Here is a 26729-nt window from a genome sequence, read left to right on the forward strand (position 1 = left end):
AACAATCTATTGATAAGAAATGAAGAGAAATAGCTCTAAGTAATAAAAATAGAATTTCAAAAGATCGTCAGTAAGCAAAACAAATAGGACCAATGAAAAATATCTAAGCATACTTCACTATCTCAAAGTTACTGACCTTACCAGTTCAATCATGTGTACAAAAAGGGTTCAGGGGCAGGGATATCACAGCTGTAGCTTGAGAAAAACAATGCAAGGCTGACAGGAGTATTAGTCAATCCTGCCTGTCCTCCAGAACTACATGTTTATGTTTTCTGTATGTTACTGAAATAGGTGGAATCTATTAATAGTGCACTTATTTAGGCTTTGAAATTGAGTATCAAATACTAAATAACTGACTTCTGAAGTTGTTCCTTTTCATGGAAATTTAATTATAATTGGTTTTGGAGATTATTTTCCCTTCTGGGTCTATAGGGTTTAAATTCTGCAGACATCAAGGACTGATAGAGGATGAGGCAGCCACACAGGGAATCACAACATTAAGCTACAGATACCACAGACATAGGCCTTGCCCTTAAAGCACACAACGATGAACAAAACATGGATGATACCAAAGAATTTATTGTAAATGTAGTGGCAAATACATTCAGAATAATCATCATTAAAAAGGAACTAGAAAATTACACATATTTAAAGTATGTGCTTTTTTCCCACCACCTTTAAGTTAATGGCTAGTACCAACATTTTAAGTAATGAAATACTTAATGTGATGATCCATTTTCAGATAATTTCATGACTGTATCTTCATCTTAATTTTTAAAGCAGTTGACCATGAATTTCAGCATCAATTATTCTCTGTTTTTATCAATTCCGTAATGATCTGCAGAATCTTGTCATCTGAGTGGAAGAAAAAAAAATGCCACGAATAAATGCAACATTGTCTGATTTTCCAATGTATACACATGTAAATAAGAGGTATACGTCACTAACATTTTTTACATTAGAATACAGAATTAACAGCAGTAATAAATCTAGACACGCCTATAAATATTTTTTGCCCCACACAGATTTTAATTATTGCTGTAGGTTATGCCATACCTACTTTGACAAAAGTTAACATTTTGAAAAAAGATAACATTTGTCTAGGCTAAACCCCAAAGAGATAATATGATGTGAACTGTTACTTCTTTATAAGGAATTATAAATTTTATTCTATAAAATTCCTTGAAGAAAGTAAGTTTCTCAACTTTTCACTTGGCTGAAATATATTGAAGGCTCTACTGACTATTCAGTGTTCTTCAGAGTATGGAAGAATTTCCAAAGTATAAGCAAGGAAGGAAGAAAGAACTGTTATCAGTTTCTCCATGTTTAGTCCAAAGGAAGCAAAAAATTCTAACAGGGAAGTGCTCTTGGAGAGGTGTCAATGGGGAAGTGACAGACCACTCTACACAACAAAGGAATCAAATACCAATTAATTTGACAAACAGAGCAACAAAGGCTGCATTATTTGCTAAAGGGGTTTTGTTAACAACTGCTTCTACTTGGTAGTTACTCTGAAATTGTGACTTCCTAAGGACCTCATAACCACTCTTTAGAAAGTTACAATTATCAGGGCTGCAAAACTGAAATTCTACATTTACATTAGATACTCAGAAAATGCTGTGGCTTTCAATGGTTTCAATGGTTACAGTGGCATTAAAAACAACAAAAAAGTGGGAGGGAGGGGAAAAAGAGAGGTCATTTGTTTGAAGTTGGAACAATGGCAGGTCTAGAAAGAACATTTTTCTTTTTTATTTTTTAAGAGATGGAGTCTCACTCTCGCCTAGGCTGTAGTGCAGTGGTGTGATCACAGCTCACTGCAGCTCTGAACTCCTGGGCTCAAGCAATCTTCCCATCTCAGCCCTCTGAGTAACTGGGATTACAGGTGCAAGCCACCATACCTGGCTCCAAGAACCACAACTTTTAAATTGAGGAAGAGAGAGTAAAAGAAAGTACGAGAGTAAGTTCAGTTACTTCTTTTTCAAATGTTTGGCATTCTACCAACTTTTTGTTATAAACCCAAGAGAGAGCACTAACATACTTCTTCCTTCCTCCCAAGTCAAAGGTATACACTACACCCAACGGTAAGTTCTGCTCTCTCTCTTATGGCAAAGGGAACACTGATATCATTTCAAAAATTCATTTTGCTTAATTAAAAGCTGAGGTTCAACCTATACTTTATAAAATGTAATTCTTTCTATTGGCAAAGTTGTGATGCACAAAGCTCCCTGAGAAAAGAGCCCACATGTCTTAATATGTTAAGACCTGATCTACTTCTAGCAATATAGGAAAATTAATACATTTTAATGCTTATGCATTCATATTTAGTTATACAAAAAAAAAAAACACAAGAGTATGAGGCTTCAGGGTAGCAGAACTAGATCAGGAGCTCCCCCAACTTGCCTGACTTGAGAATAAACTGGGGATAATTTTGAGAATAAACTGGGGATACTTTGTTCAGTACAATCATACTGAAGTCACTGATCAATTCTTAACATTAAAAGGACAACCAAATTTAAGTGCTTCCTGATGTGATGCAATGGGGAGAATACAGCACCAACTAGAAAGTATTATTTTTCTCAAAACTTATTCTAATCATACCTCCAAATATAACTACTAGTTTATAGGAAATACAGGAACATGTTAAAGCATGAGTATGTAACTAACCAAATATTAAATGTGGGACATGCTACCAGAAAAACAACTCAGTTTATTAAAAATAGTTAACTGCATTTAAAAAGGGGATAGCCTTAGAGGGGAAGTGTTACAGAATAAAAGATTTTAAAAATAATACAGCCACAGACCTCTCCCATAGAGATCAGTATGTCTAGGGTAGGTCTTTGGACCTTGTATTCTTTGCAACTGCCAGGATGATTTTGATGATTTGGCAAGTTTGAGAAACACTTCACTGGGCAAACTGCAAACTCAGGTGTGTCCATTGTAGATCTCTCTCTTATTTTTTGATACAGGGTCTTGTTCTGTCACCCAGACTGGAGTGCAGATACTCGCCTCAGTCTCCCAAGTAGTTGAGACAACAGGTACATGCCACTAGGCCTGGCTAATTTTTTTTTAAATTGTTTGTACAGATGACATCTCCCTATGTTACCCAGGCTGGTCTTGAACTCCTGGCCTCAAGTGATCCTCCTGCCTCAGCCTCCCAAAGTGGTGGGATTACAGGCAGGCGTCACCATGCCTGACTCATTTCAGATTTCTGTTGAAGGATAATGTGTTTATTTTATACAGAGAAATAGCTCTGCATTTGAAAGAAACACACAGTGGAAAAATCATGCTGAAACAAACCTAACAGAAAGTCCCTAAATCATATACACACACACAAATACATATACGGGTATGTGTTTATATACATATATTTCTTAGAGACAGAGTCTCTCTATGTTGTCTAGGCTGGACTTTAACTCCTGAGCTCAAGCTATCTTCCCACCTCAGCCTTCTGGGTAGCTGGGACTACAGGCATATGACACCATGCTTGGCTTATTATTTTTTTAAATAATAGCTATGTTACCAGTTTACTAAAATGCTAATAAGTAGCAAAGTTTACTATGCTCAGTTTTATTAACCTTTTTTTCTATGAAATGGCTAGAAGTTTAGAAATGAAGTTTAAGAGACAGGAGTAAACTAAACCTTAAGAGGATAATTAGGTTGTGAATAATCACTAATTGAGTTTGATGGAATTCAGCATAAAATAGATGGAATTTTTTTACAACTTCAGTATGCTTTAGTATACTCCAATGTTACAAAAAAATAATTTCTAGAATATTTCAGATTTTCTCTTAGAAAGTTTTTTTTTTTTTTTTTTTTTTTTTTTTTTGAGATGGAGTTTCGCTCTTGTTGCCCAGGCTGGAGTGCAATGGCATGATCTTGGTGCTCACTGCAACCTATGCTTCTCAGGTTCAAGTGATTCTTGTGCCTCAGCCTCCCGAGTAGCTGGGATTACAGGTACCTGCCACCATACCTGGCTAATTTTGTATTTTTAGTAGAGACAGGGTTTCACCCATGTTGGCCAGGCTGGTCTCAAACTCCTGACTTCAGGTGATCCACCTGCCTTGGCCTCTCAAAAGTGCTGGGATTATGGGCATGAGCCACCGTGCCTGGCCTCTTAAGAAAGTTTTTCCACACATTAATACGTAGGTATGTGTACCTATGTATACACATACATACATACATCCATGTTTTGCTCGTCGTTGTGTGCTTTAAGGGCAAGACCTATGTCTGTGGTATCTGTAGCTTAATGTTGTGATTCCCTGTGTAACTGCCTCATCCTCTATCAGTCCTTGATGTCTGCAGAATTTAAACCCTATAGACCAAGAAGGGAAAATAATCTCCAAAACCAATTATAATTAAATGTGTACCTATGTATACACATACATACATAGGTACACATATACTTTTGTGTATACTGTCTTTCACTTACATTATAAGCAAACACTTACTTTCAAGGGACATCTTTGGATTTTCAAGCTTTTTTCTTAAAACAGAATCAATGAGAACTCTCAGCTGCTTGAAAATGACAGCTATCTTTACAGGGGCCTGTTAAGAGGAGATGAAAAAAATGGACAAAGTCAATCCAGGGGAGTGTGAATGTGTTTAAGTAAATCAAGGCAAGCATATACTACAATCTGCCTTAGCACGTCTTGCTTTTAATGGAAAACACAATGGGAAAAATACAAAAATACAAATTATTTCTGCTAGCTAGGCATGCAAACCTCTCAATTTCCTTATTAAATCTGGTAACTCTTCCCAAAATAAGGCAACTATTATTCCAATAATTGTTTTCTTCTCTATTTATATCAACTCTGTGGAAGTTAAGACTACAGTTTTGGGGAGATAATTTTTTTTTTTTTTTTTTGAGATGGAGTCTGTGTCGCCCAGGCTGAAGTGCAGTGGCGCAATCTCGCCTCACTGCAACCTTCACCTCCCAGGTTCAGAGCGATTCTCCTGCCTCAGCCTCCCAAGTAGCTGGGATTACAGGTGCGCGCCATAATGACTGGCTAATTTTTTGTATTTTTAGTAGAGACAGGGTTTCACCATGTTGGTCAGGCTGGTCTCTAACTCCTGACCTCATGATCCACCTGCCTCTGCCTCCTAAAGTGCTGGGATTACAGGCATGAGCCACGGCACCTGGCCTGGGGTGGGAAATTTTTTTAAACAGCTTTATTGAGATATAACTTACCCTAAAAATTCACTCATTTTCACTAATTTCAATAGCTTTCAGTAAATCTATAGAGTTGTGCAACCATCACAATCCAGTTATAAAACATTTTCACCACCCCAATTTCTTTGCACAAAGTGCATATAATTGTACAGCTGCACTTAAAATTCACCTCTCCAGTCCTAGACGAACGGCTGTCATAGAATAACCTAACAATGTAACAGGTATGTTTAGTTTAAGCTGGTCAATCTTGATGGGAGTACAGAGAAACAGATAAACTTATTGCTAGAAATAAGCATAGGCTGGTCTGATTTTTCCAGAGAAGAATTCAACAGTATGAAATAAACTATAAATCTGTTTGGTCTTTTTATTCCTTTTTATTCCACAATGTAGTGGAATGAGAATAAATTTGGGTATCAAATAGTCCTAGATTTGAATCTTGCTCTTTCAGTAACAATCCATGTAAATCTTGGGAAAATTATTTAACTTCTCACTGTGTTTAAGTGTCTCTATCTATATAAAAGAAACTATAGAAATCACCTAACAAGGCTGTTAGGCTATTAATTTGGGAAAATCCATATAAAGTTAACTATTGAAGTACCCAACACATAGAAAGCTAGGATTGTTATTAATAATAAATAGAATTTGTAATAGCAATATAATTTGATTTTCAAATTTAACAGATTTAAAACCACAGAGGCAAGATAAAATAAGCAATTCTACTTAACTCATATTATAAGAAGACATTATGCAGACTCCAATAAAATTTTAAAAATGTACCTCAATGGTACTGAAAGTTGAACATTTTTAATAATCAACAAAATCAGTTGTACTATGTACCTGAAAATAGATCCAGCCATCAATAGAAAGAAGACGTTCTCGGTGTTGAACTTCTATATCACCACCAAAAAGTAAAACTGGAAAAGGGGTTATTAGGGTAGTTTCTCTCAAATACACTCTGGCATACCTTATCTACATGGGAAAAGGAGGGGAAATAATTTCAAAATATAAAATAGAAGGAAGTCATTTATCTTTTCAAGTAAGCATTTTCTACAATTTATTATTCTACATTTTAAGCCAAGAGTATCTGTAAAGCTACATTTTCATTTTCTTATGTGCATAATTTATCAATTTTATAGTAATTACTATTACCACCTGTGCATTTATACTATAAAAAGGCATTGTAAATATTATTGCTAAGGTTGAGTTAGACGTTGAACATAAAGGAAACTAGGTACAAGCAACTTTATAATGCTAATGATATTAAATAATTAATGTTAAAATGATGATTAACTTTCAGTTTCTGGTTTCTAGACCAATATTCAGCTATGGGCGTCAGTCAGTAATTTCTCATGTTTTACATTTAAGTTTGATAAATGTTGAGAGTTATTCAAGTCAGTGCTTGAAATTACGGATCTTTGTTATTTTAAAGGTCAAGAAACAAAATGGAGGCACTCTTTGTAAAGAGAGAAGAATTATGTTTCATTTTTTATGTTCCCTTTTCTTCTCATACTGCCTTAAAAATGTATAAATGAGACAGGTAACAAAAACCCAAAATATGAAGAGAAAATGCCATCTTAACCTTCACCATATGTTAAAAAATAAGAAAATGGAGTGGTCATGCAGCTCCAATTTAAAAGGTTGTTTTCGTTGTAATCTATAAATATTTGTTATTAAATTATCTTAGGTGATACTTGACCGAAACTGTTGCAAATCATTCACAGTTCTACTACACCATTCAGTATTCCCCTTATTTGGAAACAGCACATACAACTTGTCTTTTATTCCCTTCTGAGACAGCACCTTTTAATGAAATACTCAGGAGATTGATACATTATTAACCAACATCAATTTGCTATTACTGTCTTTATTCCAAGTAGAAAAGATGATGGGCAGAGTAGAAACCTTACTAATTTTTTTTTGAAGAGAAAATAAGCATTCTTTTGTTTGAAAAGCTATGTGCATCTTGATGTCAAATATTAACAAAAATGAATAGCTCAATTTGAGAACCAAATAAAATACCTGTTAGGGCATCCTAACTTGTTATGAATGACTTGTAGAATAATGCTCTGAATACTGGAATTTAGGAATGAGTACTTCACCTTCTCCTGGTATAAGAGCCATCCATGAGTTTGCAAATCTCTATTTACTGAGGATGGGTGTACTTGTGCTTTGCCTTGGGCCGTCTCCACAATGCAGGCCAATTTTTCTGTAACATCCACTGACTTTGTATAGATTATCTTCCCCACATTGTCATACAGTCCAGCCACCAGTACAGCTTTAAGAAGGGCAATTTCTTGGAATGAGAGGGTCTGTGATGCTCTGTTTCCTTCCCAGCTGGTAGAAGTTGTGGAAGATGAAAATCCTGCTGCCTTAACCAACTTTATTAACTCCTGCTTTACATCCTAGATTGGTTTATGTTAAAAACAGAAATAATCAAACTGATTAGAGAAATTTCCAAATAACATTGTAATTTATATTACTGCTTCCTATAAAAATTGACAGGATGCTAATGATTATTTAGCTAACTATAGCCCAAATTACCTTAAGGAAGAAAAAAAAGATACTGGAAAGTCAACTAGAATCAGCTATTCTCTTCACCCTAAGACTTTAGATGTCTCAAAACATAAGAATGTATAAAATTTGAGAGCAAGAAAAATGTGTCTGAACACATTTTCATTCGCTACATTTACTTCCATAGTAGCTCTCCTTTTTTCTCTGGAGATTTTTACTCAATGAGGATGGTCAGCATTGAGAAAGAACTGACAGAAATCTTGATTCTTGCAATGTATCTTCTTCATTTGTTTCTGGAAATTTATCTTAATTTCTCAAAGAACTTTGAAAAGTTTATTAATGGCAACTTCATTTAATCTAAAATTGTTGCCTAAAATATTTTTCTACCTTTAATATATGCTGATCAGCAAAACTAGCACAGGAAGGATGGGCAGTTTTTCAAAGTACACAGGATACAAGCAATTAAAAGGTGATGTTTACCTTTAGGATATCCTTTATGTTTTAAGTTTGGGGCTTAAGGGACTGTCATTCTAGGGGAGAAAAGACCAAACAGACAGCTGCCATAACACCACAGGGTTAGTGAAGACATCTAAAACTTTGTAGTCCTAGGGAGGTGAAGAAAAGGCTCACAGAAGAAAGGGGGTGGAAAGCAATTTGAAGGTTGGGAGAAGTAGAGAGGAGATAAAGGAATAGGGGCTAAATTGAAGAAATAGCCCCCTCTGGGCTAACTGATTGGGATTTCTACATGTTCCCAGTCAGGTGGCCCAGAGGTGGCTATTTCTTCAATTTAGCTCTTCATATGCTTCGAGAAGGACAAAGTTCATTCCACTTAGAGAAGTCTCTGCTGTCATCCTAGCAGTTTTTTTTTTTAATCACAAAAAATAGTGTGTCAAATATGGGAAAAAAACTTTACTTTTTAAAATATGAATATAGAATAGGGGGATTATGTGAGAGATACATTATTTTCTGAATACTTTTATAGCATATCTGGCCAAGCGAGGTGGCTCACACCTGTAATCCTTCCTAGCACTTTGGGAGGCTGAGATGGGAGGATCGCTTGAGACCAGGAATTCAAAACCAGCCTGGTCAATACAGCAAGACCCCATCTATTTAAAAAAAGAAAAAAAAAACTTTTATAGCCTATCTGTATTAAACATTATTTCCTTTTACATAAGTATCACTAAAAATAAAAAGACAGTATTTGTGGGGGAACCCTGCTTTTCACATTCACCTGTCTTTACATTTTGACTACACTTCTACTCTCTCTCCTCCCAGAAATAAATTTGTTCCTGAATAGCAACCTAATAGGCTAAACCACTGGTTTCCTTCCTAAGAACAGACTGATAAAGTTGATCACAACCAGTCACTAAGTATGATGCTTTGAATGCCTTTTCATAACTAGCCATCCCAGGCTGTAGCTAAATAGCTGGCCAATATTTAGGGACATATACTAGAATTTCATGAAAAGGAATCAGGGCTCTTTGGAAACACGACTGATTCCAAGCCTGGAGCATAAAATACACTAGAGAAGCTTTCCATACCAAAAGCAAGGGAGCCATCAAAGATTGCTAAGATTATATGAAAAGGACTCAGCAGCCAACCCAAAGGGGCTCTCACTTCCCAAAGGGGAAAATTTGAGTATTAAAAAATTAACATCTGTAGAGAACTGAAACACATCAAATATATTTAAATCAATAAGTTCCTAACAATTTTTTAAAAAAACAAGATTCACTGATTACTTGTGGAGATGCTTAGGAATCAACTCATTATGAAAACTGCTAGGTAAAAGGAAACAAGCATTTATCCTAATTTTCTTGTATAAACTGTACCTCAGGGTATTCAAATATTAATAAGGAAAAAGTAGTTCTTTATGAAATAATTCTAGCTAACAAGTAGAACTATAATATCATCATTTGCAACCCTAATGAAATAATAGGTCTGAGTGTTATCAATGGCTGCTAAAAGCATTTCATGAAAAGCCAGTGGGGAATTTTGTAATGGATGAATCTAGCTGGCTCCATTGATATATCTTAATGTTACAAAAAGGGAGATGACTCCGAAAAAAAGAAAAAAGAAAAAAAAAAAGATGAACTTGAATTGGATTAAACTCTCTCGATATAACATCCATTTATAGGAAATACAGGACACAGAAGAATATGTTAAATAATACCACAAGGATATAATCAGCCTTACCCAGACCCTAATGAAACAATAGGTCTGAGTGTTATCAATGGCTGTTAAAAGCCTTACATGAAAAGCCAGTGGGGAATTTTGTAATGGATGAATCTAGCTGGCCCCATTGATATATCTTAATGTTACAAAAAGGGAGATGGCTCCGAAAAAAAGAAAAAAGAAAAAAAACAAAGATGAACCTGAATTGGATTAAACTCTCAACACCCATCTATAGGAAATACAGGACACAGAAGAATATGTTAAATAATACCACAAGGATACAATCAGCCATATCCAGAATGCAGGAAACTCTACAGGACAATGTATCTGGTTTCTTCAAAAAATAAATGGCAAATAGGAAAAAACTGAGAAAGGGGTGACGATAGGTTAAGAGTCTTTATTAAAAAACATATCAACCAAACTTAAAGTGTGGGCCTTGTTTGGATCATCCTTTGAACTAGCTGTAAAAAAAGCCAGTAATGAGGTAACTGAGGATATTTAAATACTGTCTATATCTGATGGTATTAAGGAATTGGGTATTTTTAGGTGTGATAATGTTTAAAAAAAATCTGATACCTTGGATATGCTTCAAAATCTAGAGGGCAGATAGTAGAATAAAAGGAGTACAAGTAGATTGACCACAGGTTGATAATTACGAAAGTGGGAAATGGATATATGAAAGTTCATTATGTCCATACAATTTGATGTACGTTTGAAATTTTCCGTAATTAAAGAAAAATAACCACATTTCAGAGTTGAGAAGAAATACAGATTAATCTCCTTTCAACTTGCGTGTTGTTTTTTTTCCTTTTCTTTTTTTTGAGACAAAGTCTCGCTCTGCCGCCCAGATTGGAGTGCAGTGGCGCGATCTCGGCTCATTGCAACCTCTGCCTCCTGGGTGCAAGCAGTTCTCTGCCTCAGCCTCCCAAGTATCTGGGATTACAGGCGCCCGCAAGCACACCTGGCTAATTTTTGTATTTGTAATAGAGATGGGGTTTCACCATCTTGGCGAGGCTGGTCTTGAACTCCTGACCTCATGATCCACCCGCTTCGGCCTCCCAAAGTGCTGGATTACAGACATGAGCCACTGCGCCCAGTCCTTGTATTTTTTGTTTTTGGTTTTTTTTTTGAGACGGAGTTTTGCTCTTGTTGCCCAGGCTGGAGTGCAATGGCACAACCTTGGCTCACCGCAACCTCCATCTCCTCGGTTCAAGTGATTCTTGTGCCTCAGCCTCCCGAGTACTGGGATTACAGGCATGCGCCACCACACCTGGCTAATTTTGTATTTTTAGTAGAGACGGGGTTACTCTATGCTGGTCAGGCTGGTCTCAAACTCCCAATCTCAGGTGATTCACCCACCTCCGCCTCCCAAAGTGCTGAGATTACAGGTGTGAGCTACCACACCCGGCCCTTTTTTTTTTTTTTTAAGTGAAAAACTGAGACTTCTAATTCCCAAGATAGTGTTTATGAAATCGTGTTGCGGCTGTGCGCGGTGGCTCAAGCCTGTAATCCCAGCACTTTGGGAGGCCGAGACGGGCGAATCACGGGTCAGGAGACGAACCCATCCTGGCTAACACGGTAGAACCCCGTCTCTACTAAAAAAATAACAAAAAAAATAGTCCTGGGCGACGGTGGCGGGCGCCTGTAGTCCCAGCTAACTCGGGAGGCTGAGGCAAGGAGAATGGTGAACCCGGACGCGAGCTTGCGTGAGCTGGATCCGGCCACTGCACTCCAGCCTGGGCGCGAGCTCTGTCTCAAAACTAAAAAATAAAAAAAAAAAAAATGAAATCGTGTGCATCTTTTCTTTTTTAAAAGAGATAGGGCCTCACTCTGTTACTCAGGGTACAGTGGATACAATTGTAACTCCACTGCAACTTGAACTCCTGGGCTCAAGCAATCCTCCCACCTCAGCCTCCTGAGTAGCTGGGACTACAGGCATGTGTTACCATGCCCATTTCATTTTTTTATTTTTTGGTAGAGACGCGGTTCTCACCAGGTGCTCAGGCTGTCTCAAAGAACTCCTGGCCTAAGGCCATCCCTGCTTCAAGGCCTCCCAAAGCACTGGATACAGCATGAGCCAGTCTTTTTAATCATTTCTGAACAGTACTATGATTATTATTATTATTGTTTTTTTTGAGACAAGAGTGTCGCTCTGTCACCCAGGCGAGTGCAGTGGTGCGATCTGGCTCACTGCAGCTCCGCCTCTTGGTGCACCCCATTCTCCTGCCTCAGCCTCCTGAGTAGCGGGACTACAGGTGCCTGCCACCACGCCCGGGTTAATTTTTTTTTTTTTTTTTTGTAATTTTAAGTAGAGACGTGTTTCACGTGTTAGCCAGGATGGTTCGATCTCCTGACCTTCATGATCTGCCTAGCCTCGCCTCCAAATGCTGGGATTACAGTGAGCCACTGCGCCCAGCCATACTATGATTATTAAATACTATTTTAAATCACTGTGTAATACATACAAGTTACTTGCTGGAAGAAAGAAGTCAAGTACAATCACAAATGTACTAATTCAACAAGTGTTTTATTAAGCCTTTACTATGTGACAAGTATTTTCCTAGGCATTCTTTTTTCCAAAATAAACTTATAGTTGCCCATGACTCTGAGTGAGAGATCCATATTAAGAATTACCTCTAGGGTTAACAGTGATGTTCTATTGAGAAAGTTCCTCCGGCAATATGTGATTTCAGAACGATAACCTCCTTCTTGTCGTGCTTTCTTCCATCTAGATAAATAAAATGTCAATTAATGAATAAAGTTCACCATGTTCTCTTTCCAAACTCTTTTTCAGAGCTAATAACCAAAGTAAGATTTAATTAAATTATAATTTAAAAAGGGGAGGGATCTTGCTTGTAGCAGCTACCAATTGTATATAAGAATATTAACTTATTAACAGATATGTTAACAGTATTAACAGATTTTTTTTACGTTTAACAGTAAATTATTAAGTTATTTCAAATATGAGTTAATATACATATAATACCAAATATATTATTCTTAAGTTTTAAGAAGGATTATAAAACACATGACTCTCTAAAATAATTATACCTTGACAGATGAAATAACTAAAAATAAATTTAAACCTCAGATGTACAATTTTAATGAGTCAAAGGTAATTGTTTTTAAGTAAATAACCTCACGTAATTGGCTTATTGATAACGGCCAGATTATGTTTTTACCCTAGATAAGCATTGTAGATTGTCAGATGGTCTGAATCCGCCATGGCCAAAGCTGATTTTGCAAGATCTGCTTCATCTTTTCGACCAATTGGTGTGGTAAAAGGAGACTTCTCTGTCATAACTGCAGCTAGTGTTGCCTATCCATAAATGACAAAACAATTTATCATTAAAGAGCTATACAGTGAAAGTTAACTTATGAAAGAAAGCAAATCATAAAACAATCACCCTTTAAGTTGCCTGTTTATTTTCAATACTTTTATTATGTTCTACTATAGCTAATTTATATTTTCATTTTAAACAGTTATTTTTTGTTCCATTTTAAGGAATTTCAAAAATACATCCCTTTACTTTTATACCCTTTCTGTGAGGTAAGGAGGCAATTATCACCACAATCAGAGAAAAAAAACTGAACATTTATATAAATGATTTACAGTCTGTCATACAGTTAGAGGCAATCTGAGAATCCTAATTCAGTTATCTTGTCTCCAAGACTGTCAAATTTCCACTCTTAGTCTGCCATGATCTTTAAAAATAATTTGGACATAACAATCCATTTGTTGTTGTAGGTTTTCAGATAAACTATTATGGAAGAGGTTATTTTTTGAACTTCGCAAAATTCTGGTGAATATCTATTTCGAATACTAAACAGAGAAAGACTGCAGTAATAAGTCACATTTTCTTCATTTTGTTTTTATTTCTGGATTTTTTTACAGACAGGGTCTTGTTCTGTTGCCCAGCCTGGGGTGCAGTGGCCCAATCACAGCTCACTGCCCCCTCCTACTCCGGGGCTCTGGCAATCCTCCCACCTCAGCCTCCTGAATAGCTGGGTCTACAGGGGTGCACCACCATGCCTGGCCAATTTTTTTAATCTTAATTTTTTTTTTGCAGAATCAGGGTCTCACTATGTTGCCCAGGCTTCCATTCTGTTTTTAAATAGCCTTTATTGGTAATCCCAGAAAAGGCCATAGCTTCATAAAGTTGGAAAGTTGGAATGGCACAGTAAGCATATGCGTCCAGAGACTCAGACAGATTTGAATTTGTTAATTCTGAGATAATTTGAGAAAAGAGAACTCTGCTAATTATTGGCTCAGAGAGAGAGCCCAAAAAAGGAAAGAAAAAAAGTTTTTAATTTTACCTTTCAGTCGGTAGTGTTCAAAGCTTCCTAAGAATCATCCACTACATATTCCATTAAATATTTCAAGTGGGTTGAAAACAAAAGTTTAGACAAGTCAAAATAACTCACAAAATAGTACCTACAGTACACTTAAGTAAATGGATGAACAGATTTTCAAGTATATAAATATAAAAACTTAAATATTATATTAAAATATTCTTATCTGACCTGGCCAACATGATGAAACCCCATCTCTACTAAAAATACAAAAATTAGCCAGGTGTGGTGGCACGTGCCTGTAATCCCAGCTACTTGGGAGGCTGAGGCATGAATTGCTCGAACCCCGGAGGCAGAGATTGCAGTCAGCCTAGATTGCACCACTGCTCTCCAGCCTGGGCGACAGTGCCAGACCCTGTCTCAAAAAAAAAAAAAAAAAAAAAAAAATTCTTATCAAGCATTCAGGCCCTCTCAGTTTTATTGTTAGTACAGACATTCTATTTAGTTAAAAAAATTTTTTAATTAACAATTGTTTCCAAACTTGTAATTTCCTGGTCAAAGGATATTTAAAGTGAAGCAGCAGCAGCATTGTTTGACTTACCACTGGGTCAAGGCAGCCAAATATGGCACCAAAAATAAGCATCTTGCCAATCTTGACATTCACAGGTAAAGCTGCAAGGTGTTGGCCCAACGGAGTCAGTTTAGGGTCATTTAATTCACAAGCTCCAATTTTTCGGAGTAAATTCATTGCATTGCTGATCACTTGGAGCTGAGGAGGATCTAAGGCTTTGGAGAGGAAATCTTCAGGAGAACCAAGATTACATTTCTGCAGATTAAAAAAGTAATAAAATTGGTATGAAATCAAAGAATTAACACTACCCAATGAGATGGTACTGGAACTAAATTTGACTTCAGTAAAATTTTAAGCAAAGAGGGTAAAATGTGTTAGTAGGGCTATCCTGTTATTTTTTTTTATAATGGGGGCAGAGGAGTTGGGGGGGGGAAGAGTATATGAGTGTTTGTGTGTGTGTGTGGGTGGGGAGGGAATAAGGATTAGATTTTCCACTTCACAGTTTTAGTTTCTTAATTCCGGATTTTGATAGAGTCAAAAATCTAAGAACTGAAGGATATTATAGATCTTTCAGTCAAAGAAGACCTTTGTTTAGGTCAGGGTTTCTTGATCTAAGTACTACTGATATTTTGGGCTGGATAATTCTTTGTTTTAGGGAGCTGCCCTATAAACTGTCAGATGTTTAGGAGCATCCCAGATCTCTACCTACTAGATACCATTTACCCTCCCTGTCCAATTATGACAACCAAAAATATCTCCTGACATTGCCCAATGTCCCCTGGTAGGCAACAGTGCCCCCAGTTGAGAACTACTAGTCTAGGTTATGAGGCTGATAATCTGTAAAGTGTTAAGTGTCTGGCAAAACCCAAACACAGTGGATTTACTTATAATAAGATGGATAAGGGCATATATTAAATAAGAGTAAAAAAGTTGAAAATCTAAAGCAATATAAGGTAAGTTTAGGTGTTCTTTTTTTCTTTTCTAGAAAGGGGTGAAGGACAAAATTCATCTGAGTTCCCTTGAGATTACCATAATATGAAGGCATAATTCCTCCAAAGGTACACGTAAGATTTCAGGAACAGAATACTCCATAAAGCCTTCAAATCTGAAAAATAAAGAAATACTAAATACGTATTATCAGAAATGTCACACAGTACTGGTTTATGTGTTTTACATTTCCAGTGCTATGCCATACCTTTCTCTTGTGTACATCCGGAAACAGAAGCCATCTCTGACCCGCCCAGCTCTTCCCTGGCGCTGCAAAGCACTGGCTTTACTGACAAACGTCTCGACCAAAGAACTCATCTGACTGCTTTCATGGTACCTGAAGAAATGTTTTAGGAGGGAATATGTAGGTAATTGACTTAAGTCAAAATTGTAAAAAGCTGGATTTGACTGTTACAACTAAGTTAAATATAGGCTTAAAAACTCCATTATTGTGGACCAATAATTCTCAAATTATGCTTCTTATTTAAATAATTTAGTAAACATTGCATACTAAATACACTACAAATTAAAAGTCTGGCAAAAGAAAAAAAACTTCTTTAACTTATCCTTTCTCATACTAACCTGATCATAGAATCTTTTAAAAATTTAGTAGAATATCTATTAATTAAGGAATGAGAATTCTTTGACATATTTTGAGAAGTGTTACTGTGAATATTATAATTCAACATACTTTTCACAATACAGTTAAACCCTGAAAACATTTTCTCTAGAGGTACAATTCAAAGAATCAAGAATCTACTTTTTATTGAATAGCGGTACTCTCTTGCAGATATTGCTATGGTTTCCTAAAACAGGGGATAGTGTATCTAGGTTACAGTAGACTACTAAAGGTGGTCTGTCCTATTTATGTAATATAAACATTATTTATACAGTAGTAATCTTTTTGTTGATTACTACTTTTAGTACTTTAGTTACAGTTACCTATTAGGTTCCAGTTACTGAACTAGGCACTTTCAGTTTTGAAATTTTCATTTTGACTGGGTGAGGTGGCTCATGCCTGTAATACCAGCACTTTGGGAGGTCGAGGCGGGCAGACTGCCTGAAGTCAGGAGTTCAAGACCAGCCTGGCCAACATGGTGAAACCCTGTCTCTACTAAAAATACAAAAAAATTAGCCAAGTATGGTGGCAAGCGCCTGTAATCCCAGCTACTCAGAAGGCAGAGACGGGAACTGCTTGAACCAGGGAGGTGGAGGCTGCAGTGAGATTGTGCCACTGCACTCCAGCCTGGGTGTCAGAGCAAGACTCCATCTCAAAAAATAAAATAAAATAAAAATTTTTCATTTTACCCATTTGCGAATGAGGAAACTGATGATTACAGAGGTTATATGTTATGTTACTTGCTCAAGGGATTTAAATTCACCTCTTACTCCAAAAGCCATGTTTCTTTTCCAAATTACACAAATAATGTTTTTTGTCAAACAATTTATTTTACAAATAAAAAATCTATAAAATTTGTGTTTTGAAAATTTTCTCAGTACTTTTAAAAGTCGCACTATACTGGCATTACTTATGGGAAAACCCATGACATGAAATTCTGACATTTACTCATATATTTTAAAGTTTCTTATAGTTTCTCTAAGGCTTTTGCTTTGGACAGAACTAGGACATTTAGGATTTTCGCTATATAATTTTAGAATTTCTCCCAAGAATTCAAGAGCCTCAGCCTCTTTCCAGGTTAAAAAATGTTTTGATTTGGGAAATTTAAACTTACTTATTTTCTTTTGTTCTTCCAGTATCAATTACAAATACAACATCTGGAATAGTGATACCCGTCTCTGCAATATTTGTTGCTAAAACAATCTGAAAAAAAACAAAAAGCTTAAAACATTTAGACTACTTTCATTAATATATCATTATTTATATTAGTTTGAGCTGATGAAATTTAAAACTGCATTTCAATTTCAGTCACAAAATTTACAATCTATTTGCTATTACTATGTAATTTTAATTTACTTTAGTTTTGTCAGCTTAGCTTACTAATTAGACTAAATCTAAAATACAGATTTTTTAGTCCAACAAAAACACCACTCCCCTAATTCTAGTCAATCATCTTAAAAATGACATAAGTAGGGCTGGGCGCAGTGGCTCACACCTGTAATCCCAGTACTTTGGGAGGCCAAGGCAGGAGGATCACCTGTGGTCAGGAGTTTGAGACCAGCCTGGCCAACCTGGCAAAACCCTGTCTCTACTAAAAATACAAAAATTAGCCAGGCTTGGTGGCAGGTGCCTGTAATCCCAGCTACTCAGGAGGCTGAGGCAGGAGAATCACTTGAACCCGGGAGGAGGAGGTTGCAGTGAGCTGAGATTGTGCCATTGCACTCCAGCCTGGGCAACAAGGCTGGAGTGTTGTTGTGAAACTCCGTCTCAAAACAAAAAAAACGTAAGTAGAATGGGAAACTGGGTAGAGAATGAAGACAGCTGAGCACAGCCCTTCACTATTATTAGGGAAAAAAAAAATCACATTAATGAGAAGAACTGGGTTGTTGTCCTGGCTCTGCTGCTTATTAGCTTTGTGACCTACCTAATGGTTTATGTACAGGAAAAATCAGAGAGGATCTGCCTAGAGAACAACAAGAATACTCCCAGGATTTAAATATTCAGTCTCCTTTGTGATGCCTAATATCCAATCTCCTTTGTGATGCCTTCTTGGGAAAAAGTTGTGACTTTTTTCCCTCAACAGGCAACATGCATACCATATTTTTCAACTAGCACTCTCTCAATGAAGTCTTCTCCCTTAAATAGCACATAATGTAAACCTACAGATGCTTGAATTGTAACATTGGGTTCACTTCTGATGATGGTAAGGCGCAGAACACTTGGAGTTGGCAGTGCACATCAAGCACTTAATGTTAACAACTGTCTTTGAAGATAAAAAGTTATACTGCCGTCATAAAATATTCTCAGGTGTATCACATATAAATTCGCTGTACTAAATTTTACCTTCCTGACTCCTGGAGGAGGAAGTGTGAATGCTGCAGCTTGATCTTGGGTTGAAAGAATAGAATGCAGAGCTATCACTTTATATCTGAAAGTTAAAATCATAGTTCTTAGCAAGGGTTTCTCTTTAGAAGACACTGCAAAGAACAACAAAATTTATTTGCATATAGCAAGCAACTTTAAGATTTTTTACTATGAAAAAATTTAAACATACACAAGTGTTTACAGAAGTGTACAATGAAACCTCATATACACGCATCACAGAGAATATAAACAAATTATGCGAACAGGATTAAATTTTTTTAATGTTCTTTTTAATGTTGAAGTGGCTTGTATGGTTTATTACAGTAGTAATAAACTCTATTGAAACATATAGTAAACAGCTGATTAAATATATATGGCTGATAAACTGCAGTTTGGTTGGAGTTTTGCACAATTTAGCAGGTTGGCAGGAGTCACCATCTTACTTTTAAACCACAGGATTCCCTCTGCTTAATCTTATTAAGAAGATGAAGGCTGGCTGAGTGCGGTGGCTCATGCCTGTAATCCCAGCACTTTGGGAGGCTGAGATGGGTGGATCATCTAAGGTGAGGAGTTTGAGACCAGCCTGGTCAACATGGTGAAACCCCATCTCTATTAAAAATATAAAAATTAGCTGGGCGTGGTGGTGTGCACCTGTAGTCCCAGCTACTTGGGGAGGCTGAGGCAGGAGAATCACATGAACCCGGAGGTAGAGGTTACAGTAAGCTGAGATTGTGCCACTGCACTCCAGCCTGGCCAACAGAGCAAGACTCTGCCTTAAAAAAAAAAAAAAAGAAGATGAAGGCTACAGGCAGTGGCTCACACCTGTAATCGCAGCACTTTGGTAGGCCAAGATGAGAAGTTCGCTTGAGCCCAGGAGTTTGAGGCCAGCCTGGGCAACAGAGGAAGACCCTGTCTCTATGAAAAAAAAAATTCTAAATTAGCTGGGCGTAGTGGTGCACGCCTGTGGTCCCAGCTGCTCAGGAGGCTGAGGTGGTAGGACTGCTTGAGCCCAGGAGTTTGAGGCTGAAGGTGCAATCACGCCACTACACTACAGCCTAGGCAACAGAGAGAGAATCTGTCTCAAAAATAAAATAAAATGGAACAAATGCAGAATATAGTACCTAAAAATTTTTAGTAGATAACATGTTATAATGGAAATGTTTAAACAAAAAAATCTTACTTCCCCATAGGCAATTTTAACCTTTGGTGAAAAGACTGAAAACTCTGATCAAGGGTTTTAATGTACCAAATATTTTCCTATTTTAAAACAACCAGGAATATAATGAAGATGTGTAGTTACCGTTCAGAATAAAATCTTCTATCATTTGACAGAAGATCATACAACTGCTGAATATGAGCAAGACCTGGTAAAAAGATCAATACTGCTCCTTCAATATTTCTGAACTGGGGACTTTTATCTGAAATTAAAAAAAGATACAATATTCAAAATAAGAAGATAAAAGGAACAGCATATAAAATATTAACAATACATCTCCAGCTAGTAGAAATGTTTTATCAAATAAAATGGAGACCCATTAGAAATAGAAATATACCTAAGTATGCAAGAAGTTCCAAAATGAGATCCAGGTTGATTTTATGAGGATTCATGTATAGAATAGCATGCTGAGTGCGGCTGCTGTACTTTTGGTAAAATGGATTTAAATCAGCATTTGCTCCAGTCTGAACTGGGATGTATTCCTAAAAGAAATCCAACCAGAGGGAGCTGAATAAAATATTAAGTATTTTTGTAAGACAAAGAAGGAAAAAAGGCGGTATTTGCATTCATCAAATCTATATTTTTCTCATTGTCACCATTACTATTTTGTTAAGATACAGAAAGAATATACTTAATAGTGGCGAGAGTATCAGAAAGTATCATCTCTCTCCTATAATGTCATCCAGCCCTTAGGTATAGCAAAACCTTTTTATCTTGGCATATACATACTAAAATAATTGTAGAAAAGCATATTGTAACCATGTATGCATCATTCTGTGGCAACCAAAAAGCAGCCAGGCCAAGAGAGGTCATAACTTTAATAAGTAGTTTGTACCTGGCTCATTCCTTCTACATTCTACTTTGGCTCCTGAATTCCAGTCATCTCTTTTGAAATAATTATACTTTTCTAAAGTCTTTCTTTAGTTAGTAATTTTTACCTCTGGTGTTTTAGGGCAAGATTTAAATTTTGCTTTCTTGGTCTATCTGCTTAATAAAAATATAAAGATAACTTTAACTCTGTGTTTTCATTAAATTGGAAACATGCATGAAATATCATGGATATGACAAAAATGCTGGATCTAGTACCACTGGCTAAAATGCAGGATTTTTTTTGATATTTCTGAAAACATGTAATTGAAACTAACTTCCCAGGAAGAACTATGCCCTACACAGCTTCAGTATGTATGTATGTACGTACGTACGTATATACGTATCTATCTATCTATATCTATCTATCTATCTATCTATCTATCTATCTATCTATCTATCTATCACTATCTACCTATCACCATCTTGCCTCTGCCCTGCTCCTGCCAGGACAGAGGCTAAGAAAACTAATGGCAAGGATCTAGATTTCAGACCTGCCCTATTCTGATCACCTATGGTGTTGAGATGAAGTAGAGAAAAATCACTACTAATGTACTCCTCAATAACTGATCACTGTTACAAAATTGTTATAAGAAGTTGCTTCTAACTTGTATGGTCCTTGATTTTGTATGTGTACCTAGATGGCCCAGAATAGTTTAAGAGGACAATCAAAGTATCACAAATCAAAGACTACAGTCTATGAAATAAAGATTAAAGAAACGACCTTTAAAATTGGTTCATTCTCAGATCTGTTCCTCATCTATCAAATTATACTCAAATTCACTGTGTTAACCATATGATTTGAAACTCTTGTGGCATGTTAGGCCCTGGATATCATTATCTGATATCTTTCAAAATATTTTCTTTTTACCTGATATTTTTTTATTCCCCCAGCTTTGCTTGTAACATTAATGGTTACTTCTTCTTCCTCTTCCAGAAACTTCTGACAATATTCTGAGTCTTTCTCCAGTACAAAACCTGTTTCTTCTATTATATCTTCAAGATGAAAAACCTGCATAGAATAAGGCATATAAATGGGTGAATTCAAATTCATTTCAGTAAATATCATTTTAAAGAGAACAAGGGGACACCACCTTTTGAATGTCACCAAACACTAATTTAGAATATTATGAAAAAAAATTTTTAGTATTATTTGGGAATGAAGACTTGGTTGACAGAGAGGGATTATCTCTAAAGCCTCAAGACAAATTACATTATGAGATATATTTATATATATACATATAACGTGAAACAGTTAAGAGTAGATTATATTAGCTGAACTGAAAAGGTAAGAATCAAGAATAGAATATGTAGAAAGGAAGCTTTAAAGACAACCCTAAATTTGAGGGGTGGGTGAAAAAGGAGTTCCTTATTGCCAGGTAGCCACTCTTTTTTTTTTTTTCCCCTGACCATTAGATGACCAGGGAAGGGCGGCAACTCTTAATCTGAATATGATGATTTTCATGTGAAAATAGTTTTATGTTTTTTAGCCCTCAGGGCTGCCTTGAGTCAACACCCTCCTTTCTCTCCTATCCAGCCTCAGGCAAGGCAGTAACAGCCATCTGATTCTTAAGGCTGTGTCCTCCTCCTCTGACGACTCACTGACCCTAGGAATAGTTCTGGCCTCAGACTACAAGCACCCATCTCCTAGGGAAAGAACCTGTTGGTAATGCAGTTTCTGCTTATACACATATTATAAAGAAAACTTACCTCAACAGGATAACTTCTTCCTGAAATTCTGAGAATGGGGCAGTGTGTGAAATATGTAGAAAATTTTTCGCTGTCCACAGTGGCACTCATTAGAATCAAGTGTAGATCAGAACGTTTCTGTAAAATTTCCTTCAAGATAATTAGTAGGAAGTCTGACTGGACACTTCTTTCATGAACCTAGTTTTAAAAAGGGAATAAAAAAATTCATCATATATTGTATAAATTCTAGTAAGAGGCTTGAACAATCAGACACCCAGATTTACTAAAAGTTATTCAATATCTAAGTATAGTCAGTACATGTGCAGGGAGGGAGAAGCTGTATGTTTTAAATACGGCAGATCTTCAGAACTGAAAATAAAGTCATTCTCTAAAATTGAAGTCACTGAAAATCATATAATAAACTAGATTAGCCATGACAGCATGACTCTACCCTAGGAGATGGTTTGCAAATCAGATCAGATGTAGCTGATAAGGCCGGGTACAACTCTAAGTTTGAGGGATGCGTGAAAAAGGAGTTCCTTATTGCCAGTAGCTCATACTTGTAATTTGAGCACTCTGGGAGGCCGACACGGGCAGATCACCTGAGGTTGGGAGTTTGAGACCACCCTGGCCAACATGGCGAAACCCTGTCTCTACTAAAAATACAAGTATTAGCCAGGTACGGTGGTGTGCACCTGTAATCCCAGCTACCTGGGAGGCTGAGGCAGGAGAATCACTTGAACCCAGGAAGCAGAGGTTGCAGTGAGTGAGCCAAGCTCATACCACTACACTCCAGCCTGGGCGACAGAGTGAGACTCTGTCTCAAAAAAAAAGAAAAGATGTAGGGTATATCCCAAATTTCACTTAGAAGCAAGAGTGACTGCTAAATCTCTGCCACTAATATAAAACTATACTGTCACCATCACAAGACAGATGGTTTATCTACTAGGTAGAAAAAGAGGCATTAACTAGCAGGAATCCGAGAGAATCTCTATCACTGTCAGAAAAAAGGGTTTTATGCTCTTCTAACACATGCATTTTAGGGAAGAGCATGGATGGGGTATACTGTCAGAACTTTAGTATCTGTTGACTCTGAGTCTATCTTCCAACTTTCTGTACTGTGATTTATTTCTACTCTATTTTATAACAGATTTAAGGTAGCACAAAAGGATAAAGTATATCAAGGTAACAAAACAGGTTTTATCATTCATTTGTTTGAAAGGGAGGCAGTAGGGGTTAAGTGTGACTTAGGGAACTTTAAATGACTTAGGGAAAGTCATTTAAATATTCTGGGTCTATTTCTTCTATAAAAGGAGAATACAAATAATGCCAATTTCATAGAGTTGTGACAATCAAATGAGATAATGCAAAGCCCTTAGAACAGAGCCTAACAGTAAGTACTCAGCATTGTGCTAGATGCTGGAGTTTAAAAAGCAACCAAGAGAGTTCTCTTCCTTTGAGTTTTCAGTGCAGTAAGAAGATGCTGTATAGGATGGTTTTAAATTATATATGAAGGAGAGCTAATCCCGATGGTCAAGGCGACTACTAAGACAAATGCCATTGATGCTGAGAACTGAGGGATGAGTATGAAAAGAAAAAGAGGAGGAAGAAACGAGATGAAAAAAGGAGAAAAAAGCGTTCATGTTAAGGTACACAGTGTGTATGAATTCATGGTAGAAAGAAGGATCATACTAACTTTCAGAAACTGGAGAAACAAAAATAATGACTTGAGCATGGGATGGGGGATGGGTCAGAAATAAAGCTGGTAAGATACTCAATAAACTGCCCTGTAAGGCCTTGTAAACTGGGTTAAGGAGTTGTGACTTTTTCCTAATGAGTCAGGAAGGGCAGTGATTAAAGCACTTTAAAGCAGAGGAATCATGTGGTCTGAGTTTTATTTTAAAAAGGATAATCCTGGCTACAATGTGGAAAATGTGGTGGAGGAGAGCAAAACAAAGCAGGAAGTTTAATTCATTAGAGACTTTTGTAGTAATTAAAGAAATAATGGTGGCGTCTTCAAGGGTAACACCAGTGAATACGGAGAAAAGTAAATGTACTTGAGAAAGGCAAAATAAAAGGACTAGCTGACTGGATTCAGGGGATGTGGGAGAAAGAAGGAAAATCTTAAAGACATTTTACTTTGGTGGTTTGACCAGGTGACTGGGGATCATTCAGAGATTTAGAAGAGAGGAGAAGGGGCAAGTTATACAAGATGAACAGGGAGGAGAGATGTTGAGTAGTAGAACTGCTGAGTTTGGAGTTCCTAAGACTGAAGGTATCTAGATGGTAGCTAGATATTTAAGTCTGACGCTCAAGAAAGAAATCTGATGGAAGGCATAGATCTGGAAAACTTCATCAAATAGATATGAATTTATACAAATAAGGCTTTTTTGTTTGTTATTTTGAGACAGGGTCTCGCTCTATTGCCCAGGCTGGAGCACAGTGGCACTACCACAGCTCACTACAGCCTTGACCTCCCAGGCTCAAGCAATCCTCCACCTCAGCCTTGCAAGCAGATGGGACTATAGGTGAGTAGATAGGACTACAGGCAAAAGCCACCAAACCTAGCTAATTTTTTTTTTTTTTTTTGGAGAGAGGAGGTCTCCCTTATATTGCCCAGGCTGGTCTCAAACTCCTGGGCTCAAGTGATCCTCCCGCCTCAGCCTCCCAAATTGCTGGCATTATAGGTGCAGTCAGACACTGCACCTGGCCAGATTTTTTTTTAAAAGGAAAAAAATAAGGATAGAACATAAAATAGAGCAAATAAAAATGCATACTATTAAGTATACTTGGTATAGATGGGCATAAAATTTGGCTGTAAGCACACTATCAGCCATCAAGAAAATCTACTCAATTCACACACTGACTACAAACTAAAATCACACAATTCCTAATAGTAAGGCCAGAAGAAGCATTATTCTGTCTTCATAAAGAGGTTCCTGTATAATGTCATGGACTTTGTCCTGACATCTCTTACAATAAATACTTAACATGATGATGAATTTCACTTCTAGGTTTTTTTTACTTGCTGTAGTGTCTAAGAGGTTGAAGTGATTCACATTGGAGCTCAATCCAGTTAACTGTGTCTACGAATGGCTAATACAAAACCATGAAAGAATACAACTTCCTGAAGTTGGTCTGGTTTTTAGAGCTCATCCTGATCTATATTTACCAAGCAATTTTCTGGTAATAATTTGGGGTTCAACAGAACTTATTAACTGCTACAGATATTTCAACTTACCTAACAGTAAGAATTTCTCACTATAAATATATTGTAGCTTATTTTAAGAATGGTAATACGAAAAAAAAAGTCAGCATTTTGGCTCATATTGACCCTTGATGATACTGATTAAATCCAGGTCTTGGTCATACAAAGCCACAATTGTAACACCTTACCTCTACTCCCTTCCCGCAGGAGCCTATGGGCCAGATAAAAAAGCAGCCATTCAGCCTCTTTCTCTTTGATATTTTAGTGATAAGAGTAAAACCATCCCTATAAACTTTATAAAATTAATCAAGGAAGAAAGTTGTTCACTGCCTATTGTCCTAGAATCACACAGACCCTAGATTATCGTTCCCCTTAACTGCTCTATAGATAACTTGAACATTATGAAATGGTACGTTTTCCGTTTGAGAACTTCCTTCAGGTCCTATGTACCAGTGAAACTACTGACTCAAAGCTGATCTGAAGGACCCCACTGATGCCAGCTGGTATGAAGGACCCCACAAAGAGCTGACTCCCCAAATAATGCAGTTTCTACATCCTAATGATTTTTATTCTCCTTACCCTTACCAATCAATGAGGCCAATTTTCCAATCCCTTGCCTTCCAAAATCCCCTTAAAAGCCCATAACTCCTCTGGGAGATAGATTGAGGGTCTCCTCATCTCCTTGCTTGGTGCCCTGCAACCATTAAACACTTTCTTTGCTGCAAACTGTAGTGTCTCAGTGCATTAGTCGGTTACTACACAGTGAGCATACAAACCTGTTGCTCCTGTAACTACAGTACAGTGTTCTCTCCCGTTAAGGAATAAAGACTCCTTAGATGAAAATTCCTATAATTTATTTATTATCAAAATATTAATTAGGTTATTTTAAAATGTCTTCACTCAAACTTATCTGACAAGCGGAAAATAGCTAAATAAATTATGGGACCATCCAAATTATATACTAGTATAAAGCTACTTTTAAAAATCATGTTTTAGCTGGGGAGGGGGCGGAGCAAGGTGGCCGAATAGGAACAGCTCCAGTCTCCAACTCCCGGCGCGAGC

At 36.9% G+C, this 26729-nt stretch overlaps 1 protein-coding gene across 1 annotated transcript in view; it reads right to left on the minus strand.

Moving 5' to 3' along the window:
• Positions 1-562: 562 nt before the first annotated feature.
• Positions 563-26729, minus strand: part of DHX29 (DExH-box helicase 29) — a 57551-nt gene continuing 31384 nt past the window's right edge. Inside the window, exons 13-27 of the mRNA XM_017874185.1 lie at positions 22481-22657; positions 21642-21782; positions 20241-20385; positions 19988-20105; positions 18667-18751; positions 17438-17526; positions 15913-16041; positions 15747-15822; positions 14748-14972; positions 13036-13172; positions 12488-12581; positions 7270-7572; positions 6008-6139; positions 4449-4545; positions 563-855 (exon numbers count right to left, since the gene is read on the minus strand). Coding sequence (XP_017729674.1) covers positions 803-855; positions 4449-4545; positions 6008-6139; positions 7270-7572; positions 12488-12581; positions 13036-13172; positions 14748-14972; positions 15747-15822; positions 15913-16041; positions 17438-17526; positions 18667-18751; positions 19988-20105; positions 20241-20385; positions 21642-21782; positions 22481-22657 — 2001 coding nt within the window. The 3' untranslated portion in view covers positions 563-802. The remainder of the gene's footprint in view (positions 856-4448; positions 4546-6007; positions 6140-7269; positions 7573-12487; positions 12582-13035; positions 13173-14747; positions 14973-15746; positions 15823-15912; positions 16042-17437; positions 17527-18666; positions 18752-19987; positions 20106-20240; positions 20386-21641; positions 21783-22480; positions 22658-26729) is intronic.

Source organism: Rhinopithecus bieti, unplaced genomic scaffold (assembly GCF_001698545.2).
Source record: "Rhinopithecus bieti isolate Rb0 unplaced genomic scaffold, ASM169854v2 scaffold_6513, whole genome shotgun sequence".
Classification (NCBI taxonomy): domain Eukaryota; kingdom Metazoa; phylum Chordata; class Mammalia; order Primates; family Cercopithecidae; genus Rhinopithecus; species Rhinopithecus bieti.